This window comes from Triticum dicoccoides, chromosome 4B (assembly GCF_002162155.2).
Source record: "Triticum dicoccoides isolate Atlit2015 ecotype Zavitan chromosome 4B, WEW_v2.0, whole genome shotgun sequence".
Lineage (NCBI taxonomy): Eukaryota > Viridiplantae > Streptophyta > Magnoliopsida > Poales > Poaceae > Triticum > Triticum dicoccoides.
The window spans coordinates 551428134-551439084 of record NC_041387.1 but is presented as its reverse complement, the minus strand read 5'-3'; the positions used below and the strand labels follow the sequence as shown (position 1 = coordinate 551439084).

The window sequence follows — 10951 nt, the reverse complement described above, 5'->3', positions numbered from 1 at the left end:
CACCGTTCCATACTTACAGCCGGAGGAGGCCAACCATCGGCCTCCATGATCGCAGGTAATCATGACTCATTTTGCATGCAGGGACTTGTCATGTCGAATGGTTGCCGAGGCAGCGTGGGGAAGCGGAGACACCCACGTCCAATCAACTGCCACGCGGCGCCTAAGGCCGCAGGCTGTTGGGGCCCGCGGTGCTTCGCACTTGCCCCTTCGCTTCTTCGCTAAGCCAAGTCCAAGCGCGCATTGGGCCCGGGGGCTACTGTCGGCGTTCTAGGAACGGGGGTCCCCAAACTTGCCTGTTTGTGGCCTGCGGTGTGGCTCAAGTGGTGGCCCAGTGCGGCCCATCTTCATCGACTCAAGCTCAAGACCCTCGCGAGGGGCCAAGCCTCGCGGGTCGAACGACATGAAGCTTCCTCAGGAGCGGTCTCGCCAGGCAGGCTCGCGAGGAGGCGGAGAGATCAAGGCGAGGGTACCTCACGAGGTGCACATGACGCAAGCCATGACTATTGAGACCAAGCGGGCGCCAGGCGGGTGTCGGCCTGCGCAGTGTCCTTGTTTCCTATTTGGTGCAAAGGGAGCAAGCACAGACCAAGGCATCAGGCAAAGGCTACCATTTTGGTGCAACAAGACCAATACCAACAGAGCGGCAGGATGGAGGTCACAGTGGAGCCCAAGACGGCGTCATCGTCAGGGCCTTTGGCAATCGAAGACCAACTTTAGTCAGGATAAGTTGTACTAGATGTTCCCCTTCAAATCCCACCATTGTGGAATACCTTCCCGCTCAATATTTGGGAAGAGGACCAGGGCCTCTATAAATAGGACTAGTCATTCTCAAGGCAGAGGGTGGAGCAATCGAACCTTAGCCAGAACCACCCACACCAGCACAAGAACACCCCTCGCGAGGCTGTTCTTCCTTTGTATTGTTCATCATCAGCCCCTGAGGCAATCCGCACACCACACACTGGAGTAGGGTATTCCACCACAATGGTGACCTGAACCAGTATAAACTCTGTGTCCCTTGTGTTGATCATCTTGCTAGCTTAGATTCTTAGTGAGGCGTTGGGACGCAGGTTGGTAGGGGAGAGATCTTCGCACGCACCCCAAAGTTCGAACCTCAAGGGTCTGCCGAAACACGAAATCCGATTGGGAGGCTTTGGGGGCAGCCACCCCTTGGACCCTTGCCCATTACCTCTCCCAACTCCTCCCACGTTTCACCGGTACGCGCTTGGCGAAGCCTTGCCAGAATTCCGCTGCCACCACCACCACCATACCCTCGTGTTGGTCCTGATCTCATCTAGCCCTCTCTCTCGCTTGCTGGATCAAGAAGAAGAGGACACCGCCGAGCCGCACATGTGCTAAACTCGGAGGTGACGTCCGTTTGGCACTTGATTGAGAGTTTGTGGACGTATCGTGATTGGATCGCGAAGACGTTCGACTATATCAACCACATTTCTTAACGCTTTCGCTTAGAGATCTACAAGGGCATGTAGAGTCAATCTCTCATGTCTTAGATGTGCATCTCCTGGATTGATCTTGCTGAGCATAGGAAAATTTTGTTTCACATGCAACGTTCCCCAACACTTGGTGGGTTGCGCACAACCAGCAATGTTCAAGGTGACATCATCAGAGACCACGACATTACGCTCTTTCTAGAGATCCCACACCGTGAGCATGATATGGCCAGACGAAACTTTCCTCTCTTTCACCGGTATGGCAGAGACGATGGTCAGCACACAAATAAATGTTGTTGTTAAGAGATCTTTGTTGTTAATGCCTCATGTGTAGATGTTCGGTCCAAATTTGCTTTCAATTGAATATGGAACCAAAATAACCTTTTCTTATTTGGTGCGCAAAATTCTGCTGTCATTATCACCAACTGAATTGTTGAGAAAAGAAAAATGAATTTCAAATGGTACATAAACTTATTTTGTGATTTATGGACTTATGTATTAAAGTGATGATTTTTGTGGGAGGTGTCCATATGTGGGAATGTGAACTTCGACTACATTGTGAATGACTCATTTATATTTCATTGAATATATTGTTTGTTCTTTTTATGCACCAAACCATTCCTTTTTTCTTTCTTAAGCAGGGTTATGGATTATTCTCTGAATGAAGTATGGAGTTACATCCATTGGTTGCCTTTTTGTTGTTGTATAAATCTCTAGGTCCAACGAAAATGGTAGTGTTAAGTATGAGTTACCCATCAGGTGCACAAATGTAGAGATAGTTCTGTTGCAGCATGGTCTAGGCTATTCTATTTCTCATTCCCATGCAAGTACTTGGGCCTGCCCTTGACTGTGAGGAAACCTTCGTCCGCTCAATTTTAAGTCACTGTGGCTGGAATTGCAAGGTATAGTTACCAACTTGGCGAGCTGCTACTATGGATAAATTCGGAAGGCTTGTGTTGGTGCAGTCAATACTATGCGCAATGCCCATTCACACCTTGATGGCGTTGGTTGTACCACCGGATGTGTTGGAAAGTATCACAAAGATATGCAAAGCATGTTTATGGGTTGCTCGAGCGGATGTGCAGGGCAGGCATTACGCTCTCACATGGAATGTCGTGTGCATGCTCAAGTGGGGGAGGATTGGGCCTCCCAAACCTAAAATGGACGAACATCGTGTTGCGGACGAGGTGGCTTTGGATCCAGCGAACAGACAGTGGGTGACCATGGACTGAGTTCGAGATTTCGGTGTCTAAGGAAACCAAGCAAAAATTTCAAGCTATTGTGCACGTGGACCTGGGCGATGGGAGATAGTTATACTTCTGGGAGGATCGTAGGCTCCAAGGGATGCGAGTATAGGAAATTTCCCCTAAGATATATGCTCGCATCCAGGCTAGGGTTAGGGCCACAAGGACCATCAAGGAGGCACTACAAGGGCTCTGACCAAGACGAGTTGTATGAGACTCTAGCCCTCTCACAGTGCGTATCTTCAGTTAACCTGGTGGATAATGAGCAGGATGTGGTCCGCCAGGCATGGGAGACTTCTGGTTTGTTCTCGGCGCGGCCGGCATACACTTAGCAATTCGTTGGTAGGCATCATTATCTTGTGGCAACGGTCATTTGGGACTCGCGTGCACCCTTGAGTTGCAAATTCTTCACATGGCTTGGGTTTCGCAATAGATGTTGGACCTTCGACCGGCTGGCTAGGAGGGGCCTTCCACACCAGGCGGCATGTCCTCTCTGTGATCAGACGCCTGAGGGCATTGATCGCATCCTATTGGCGTGTGTCTTTGCACGCTTGGTTCCGAACATCATCTTGGAAGCTTGGGGAACGTGGATTGGCTGTCAGCGGACAATGATCGGCTACTGCCATGGTTGATACGTCCATTTTGCATCAAGTTTTCCTACTGTTATTTATAGTGTTTTATTCAATACAACACTTTGTGGAGTACTTCTAATGCTTTTTTTCTCATAATATGAAAGGTTTACACAAAGAGGGGGAATATCGGCAGCTAGAATTCTGAACCTGAAAAAGCTACGTTAGAGATAACTATTCTGCACATCTCCAAATGAGCTAAAATTTTACGAAGAATTATTTTGGAATATATAAAAAATACCGGAGAAAAGAAATATTGGAGGAGGCCACCCAGGTGCCCACTAGGCACGAGGGAGCGCCTATCCAACATGCGTGCCCTGGTGGGTAGTGGGCTCCCTGGCCCACCTCCGGTGCCCATCTTCTGGTACATAAGGTATTTTTACATAGAAAGAATAAGGAGAGGACTTTTGGGACGGAGCGCTGCCATCTCGAGGCGAAACTTGGGCAGGAGCACTTTTGCCCTCCGGCAGGGCAATTCTGCCGGGGGAACTTCCCTCCGAGAGGGGAAAATCGAAGCCATCGTCATCACCAACAACCCTCTCATCTTGGGGAGGCAAATCTTCATCAACATCTACAACAACACCATCTCATCTCAAACCCTAGTTCATCTCTTGTGTTCAATCTTTGTATCAAACCTTAGATTGGTAGTTGTGGGTGACTAATAGTGTTGATTACATCTTGTAGTTGATGCTAGATGGTTTATTTGGTGGAAGATTATATGTTTAGATCCATTATGCTATTTAATATCCCTATGATCCTGAGCATGAATAATATTTGTGAGTAGTTGCCCTTGTTCTTGAGGCCACGGGAGAAGTTTTGTAATAAGTAATCATGTGAATTTGATATTTGTTCGATATTTTGATGATGTGTATGTTGTGATTCCTTTAGTGGTGTTATGTGAATGTCGACTACATGACATTTCACCGTCTTTGGGCCTAAGAGAATGCATTGTGTAGTAGTTATTAGACGATGGGTTGATAGAGTGATAGAAACTTAAACCCTAGTTTATGCGTTATTCCTTAAGGAGCTTATTTGGATCCATATGTTTAATGCTATGGTTAGATGTTACCTTAATTCTTCTTTAGTAGTTGTGGATGCTTGCGAGAGGGTTAATCATAAGTGGGAGGCTTGTTCAAGTAAGAACAACACCCAAGCACCAGTCCACCCACATATCAAATTATCAAAGTAGCGAATGCAAATCAAACCAACATGATGGAAGTGACTAGATGAAATTCCCGTGCGTCCTCAAAGAATACTTTGCTTATTATAAGAGACTATTCCAGCATGTCCTTTGCTACAAAAAGGATTGGGCTACCTTGCTGCACTTTTTCTACCATTACCGCTACTTGCTCGTTACAAATTATCTTGCTATCAAACTACATGTTACCGACAATTTCAATGCTTGCAAAAATTACCTTGCTGAAAACCGCTTGTCATTTCCTTCTGCTCCTCGTTTGGTTCAACACTCTTACTTATCGAAAGGACTATGATTGATCCCCTATACTTGTAGGTCATCAATGGTGCATGACGCCTAGGGCACTTCCTGATGCTTACGGAAGGATTTTCATACTCTTATGATCCTCATTGCCTAACAGCTCTGAAAGCACCGAAATGATATTGTTTTCAACAATGTACATCCATCAGTGGGGGCAATCATCACCAAGATAAAAGAGGAATCAAAGAGTAAGCAGTCAGCAAGCTTGTTTAGTGGAGAGATAGGAGATAGACTACATGGCTTGTTTAGGTGGGGAGTTAGTGAGTGGTTGTTCTATTTTCAGGCACAATGTAACTATATCATGGATGGGTCTCTTCTAGAAAAAAAGGGAAATGGTGGTGTTTAGAGATGAAATGAACACACATGTTTACTAGTATGGTGTTGTCTAAATTTCTAGCTCGAACGAAAATATAATGTAGTTTTGAACCTATGAAAATGCTTCTCTCTACTCTAGCAGGTTTGTGATATTTGGACACGGCTTACCTGCACCCTTTTCGTGTGCTGGTCTGTACACCATCTTTAGCCCCAACAATGTTCAATAATTTTCACTTTGGCTATATGTAGGTTTCCTAATTTTTAAATTTGAAAAGGTCGACTTTCCGACCGCTGATTCTTTTGTCAAAATTCATGTTGCTTTTTTCCTTATGTCGTTTCATGAGCTCTTAGACTATTTCTTTAACTCGGTCCCAGGGGATCATGATTTCTTAAATAAAGAAGAATAGAGTTGCCTGGCTAATTTACGAAAAACCGGGTGAAAACCGTCACAACACGCCTAGAAAGAAGGGCACCCCGGTCGACCTGGCACCTATAAGATCCACACACACACATTGTCGAGGAGAGGACATCGTTGAAGTTGCCTGCAATGTCATTGTTGTCACCTCTCCTCGAGCAAGCGACTCAGCCTTCGCCACTAACGGCCCATCAAGACCCCTCCAAACGAATGAGACACGGGAGACCCCTAGAAGCCAAACAATTGTCCACGGGCGTCGAAGACCTGGCAGCTCTGACTTCGATGACGAGCCTCACAGGAGAAAAGGAGCATGCCTGGCGCTGACAGTGCCCAAACCGCCTATCGCCTGGCATTGTTGCCGACGTATCGCCCCGCAATGTCGTAGCTCCGACTTCACCCTCAGGAACGACCATGGCAGTTGAGGACAAAGGCAAGCCACGACCCTGTGCACCTTGCCATCATCATCGTTGTCACACAAGCAGCAACGCCACCACCACACCGCCAGTTGGGCACCTGCCAACCGTGGTGATGCACACGCCAACCCCCTAGGAAGCGCGAAGGAAAACATGACCTTCTTAGACTGATTTTTGGCATGCCTCTCCTTAGGGTAAGTCGGTTTTCTCTTAAGCTGAATTGTTGACTTGCCCCTTTGGGGTATTCAATTTTTCTATTGGGCTTGAAGTCCGTTGCACATTGCCTATTTTTCCTGTATACTTATTCTTTTGCTTTTTTTCCTGTTTTGTTAGGGTTTTTTTCTACGGGTACTTTTGGCATGTTGGATGAGTGGAAATGTACACACGCAACCCCGCAAAAAGAAGGAAAAGTATACACGCAAGTACTATACACTATGTCACGCAAGTACTATACACTATGTCTATAAATTACACTAGAGTGAAAATTACAATTATATGCTTATTCTATGCATATTAAAAGAATGCATTTTTAGTGCAAAGTTGTGTGCAAGTTTTTTAATCTCTTTCTTCTTAAAGGGGCAATACCAATTCCACTAATTGATTCTTTCTTAGAAAACTTTATTATTTGATTTTGTTTTAGTTCTATTTTTATTTCTTCTTTAAAGGTAATACTAATGCCACGAAGTCATTCCTTCTTAGGATTCTTTTCGAAATTCCAGTATTATATGTTTATTCTTGCATACTGTAAAAAGCGTCATTTATGTGAAAATTTTGTCATTTTTTCATATTATTTTTTCCTAAGGGTAATACCCATTCTATTAATTCATTGTTCCTTACAAAATTTATTATCTTGATTTTTTTAGTTTTTATTCCATTTAGTTCTTCCGTAAGGGTATACCAATGCCACTAGTTAGTTCCTTCTTAGGAAACTTCTTTTTGCGAAAAATCTACTATTAAATGTTTGCTCTTGCACATGTTAAAAATGCAATTTTCTGTGTAAATTATGTTCAAATTTTATCATTATTTGCTATTATTATTATTTTCTTCCTTCTTAAAGAGTAATACTGATGGGAAGAGGATTTGAAGCTCTTGGATGCCCGGGAACCTATTGAATAATAAAATAAAAATCCCAGGAAAATAAATATAAACTTAATTTTGTGGTGTCGAACCTGGATTCCTATTCTACCCATGTGAAGTTTCGTGAAAAAAATGACATATGTGTTATTCTCAATAAAAATGTCAAAAAAAATCTTTGTATAAAGAAAACTGTTGGAACAAATCGTAGGTTAGACTGTAATTTATACGCCATGGATACCACAGATGCCATTTCTTAACGAAACTAAACACGGGAGTAGAATGGGTACCCAGGTTCGATAATCCAAAATTTTAGTTTTTTTTAAGAAATTGGTACTTTTTAAGTTTTAATATTCAAATAGGGTTCCCTGGCACCCGAGAGCTCCTATGTATTCAGCAATACCGATGCCACTAATTCATTTTTCTTAGAAAACTTTATTATTTTAATTTTCTTTTATTTTTATTTAATTATCTTTCTTCGATAAAATAACAATGCGACTAATGTGTTCCTTCTTAGCAAACTTCTTTTTTGCAAAAAAGAATCCACTATTATATGCATATTCTTACATATTATGAAAACACAATTTTGTGCAATTTTGTCATTATTTGTTTCATTTTTTCTTAAAGGGTAATATCAATGCCACTAATTCATTTTCTTCTTATAAAATTCCATTATTTTAATTTTTTTGTTTTTATTTGATTTTCTTTGTTTAGAAAACTACACATATTATAGGTCTACATACCAATGGCGGAGCTATGACTGGGCCAAACCAGGACATGGCCCGCCCATCCCAACAAAAAATTAGGGAAGACTGATGCTGAATTTGGGCCCTAAGAGCAAAACTTCAGATGTATTGTTTAAGCTGACCCGTCCCAAGAAGTGGATGTAGTTCCACCACTGCTGCCTACGCTTTGATCATCATCCTCATGTGAAGATTAGTTGAACTCTAAATACCTATATATACACAGACCGTAATTAAGTTTCATTAGATCGATCGATCGAAATTTACACATAGAAGATATATCTATGAACTCGAACACTCCTGTGTAGTTTCCATGATTTGCTCAACAAAATATAATACTATGCCTCGCTAGCTTTTGTTGTGAGGCTAGAAAGACTTACGCCTGAAGCATGCACCACTCAGGCTGGTCGTCGCCGGCTAGAATGTAGGTGTGCCTTCTTGCCAAAGAAAAAAGTGGCTGGCGGAAATTTTAAGTTCAATATTTATTAGAAAACTTTTTTTTGGTTCATTTACATCGGTTTTCTGTCTTGTATTTCAGACCAAGCCAAGTTCCGGTGGATTTTGTTTTGTGGTTGCAAAGGGATGGGAGCTCCTCTAAAAAAATCGACTTACCCAAATTGGTGAAAGTCGATTTTGATTCTGCGGTTTTTTTGTCGACTTGTCCCTAGCTCGTTCCCATAATTTAAATATTATTTTCTGTTTTCTTAAACGCTCATATAAACGCACATATGCTCGCACTTATGAATGTACACCCGTACCCGTATGAGCGTCTCTAAAAGACGGAGCTGGCATCGCGTCTTGAGATTGACGAAGTAATCACAAACGCCTCATAATCAGGGAACAAAGATGGATGTGTAAACTCAATCCTTTACTCTTTTTTGCGGGAAATCCTTTACTGTGGTTAAAAAAAAATTGGCACTGCTCAAAAGAAAAAGGAAAAAAAGATTTAGTAATTCACTTGCCAACTTTACCATCCAACCTCATGCTGTCTTGTCCTATAGAATTTTTTTCTAGCCCGTGGACTTTTTCTCATGCCCCATCGTTTTGTGTAGATGCAGGGGTAGGGGTGCCTAGCAGTAGAGCGTAGCGTTGAAACGCGTATTATTTTACTCGGTAATCAGCCCGCAATGATGCGGAAATAACACGGGCGCGCGACAAGATGGCTGCATGTCAGCTGGAACCCCGGTACGACGTGCAGCAGCCCCATACCTAGGAGTAATAGCCCTCCCTCTCCCGCGGTCAAACTCAAACCAGGACCACGCCGGCCAGCGGCCACTGCCTGCGTCTCTGCAGCCTCCTCCAAGCCTACCGAGGCTAGCTCCTGGCCTTCTACAGTGAGCTACTGCCGCTTTGAAAAGAGGCCTTCCATGCTGCCCCGCCCCATCTCTCCCTCTCTCTCTCCCCCTCTCGACATTGCCGGCCTCTTCAATGCTTTCCGGCTGGTACTGCCGCGCTAGCTGCTCCCTCCCATTCCCGCTATAAAACACGCGCGTCCAGGCCATTGGAGGCTCCAACCCATTCTGTTTAGCCGCTAGCTGGTGGTGGTACCGCTCGCCCCACTGACCCCAGCTCCGCTTCTCTTCTTCTCCACCCCATTCTGTCTGCCCCTGTGTCGTGTGCTGCCGGCGTGAACCGGATGGAGGTGAGCGTTCGTGCGAACCAACCGTGCGCCCATGCAAGGATCGCCACTTCCCCGTGGACTGTACTTCGTAGCTGACCTGGTTTGGCTTTGCTTTGCTTCTGCAGAAGGCGAGGCGGCGGCAGGTGCCGGCGTTCGGGGAGTGGAACTACTGCTACTACTACGACGAGCCGCCGGCCGCGGTGGCGGTGGCCGTGGCGGCCGAGTGCTACGCGCCGGAGCCGGAGGCCTGCAGCGACGTGTGGTTCAGGTACTCGCCGCCACCGCGCAAGCCGACGCCCAAGAAGACGCGGAGGCCGGACCAGGGCGACGTCGCCCGTCGGGAGAAGGGGGAGAGGCGCGGTGCCAGGGCCCTGGACGCTGCCGCCGGCCTGCCGCGCGCCACAGCCAAAGCCGGCTCTAGGGTGGTGCGCCCGGTTGACGAGGACCTGTACCAGGTGCCTCCGCCGGAGTTCACGTCCCGCCGCCCAAGGCGGAAGAGGAGCCTGCTGATGGGTTGCCTGGGCCTCAACTCATGCGTCGCCTGAACCTGTGTGCCAATGGGATGCTGCGCGTTCTATTCTAGAGTGGTAGTGGTAGTGTTCACTAGATTGAGCGAGTGCTGGTTCTTTCTTGTTGTGTGTTATGTAGTTTTGATCTCTTGGGCAGTTGGGCTAGTGATCACTTGTAATGCTCTCGAGGTGTTTAATCCACCATGAGTTTGTGTACGCAGGTCTCATGTGTTAGGTTGGCTCAGTGAGTTGACGGTGTAGATCTAGGCATGTTTGGATCGTGTCCAAAATGTACCCTACTCCAATATTTTGGCCAGGATCCAAAAAATAGGTACCAGTGTTGCCTTACTCATGTCATGTGCAACAAACACTTCAGCCAAAAAATTAGCTAGCTGATATTTTGGCTGGGCAATCTTGGGCAACAACCAAACACACATCGAATCCAATGCTTCTCCCTTTCTTCTCTTCGTCACAATCTCGGTAGACATACATGTTTCTTGCGCTGTTCGTCGCAAGCAACCTGGAACTAAAGAAAAGGGGGGAAGCAATCCATCATTGACAGCTTAGCACAGCTCAATGAGATTTCATCATCTTATAAACATAGCCAAGTTCGTCTGCACTGTTTTGTTTCCCTTGTTGGATGCTGGTTATTGCAACATTCTTGACCCTTTTTTTTGCGAGGAACAATTCTTGACCCATGCATTGATGTGTTGTTAATTCAAAGTCAGGTTCCTCGACCGTTGCAAAAATGTTCTTCTGTAGAAAAAAGATGCACAATCTTCACGGTAAAAAAAGGTGCACTGGCCAATCTGATCTTGATGAGGGAATTTAAGCAGGCGACGATAGCAGAGCTGAAACAACATGGCCCCACTCCAAGGCAGAAGCATCTCTCCGGGTGAAATCTTAATTCTGGGCTGTGCAGCATTGCAGCTCGCTATAAGTAAGTACTATTACACCGGTGTAGTACTACCGATCGATCGCGCGACGTGCAACGAATTAAACGATAGCCAAAGCCAGAATGCATGGCATTGGCAGCACAGTACGC

At 45.3% G+C, this 10951-nt stretch overlaps 1 protein-coding gene across 1 annotated transcript; it reads left to right on the top strand.

Moving 5' to 3' along the window:
• The first annotated feature begins 9180 nt into the window (after nt 1–9180).
• Nucleotides 9181–10154, top strand: LOC119293865. Its single transcript, XM_037572204.1, has 2 exons — nt 9181–9418; nt 9523–10154. Exons 1-2 carry the CDS (start codon nt 9413–9415, stop codon nt 9940–9942), a joined length of 426 nt encoding a protein of 141 aa, XP_037428101.1. The 5' UTR covers nt 9181–9412; the 3' UTR covers nt 9943–10154.
• The last annotated feature ends 797 nt before the right edge of the window (nt 10155–10951 follow it).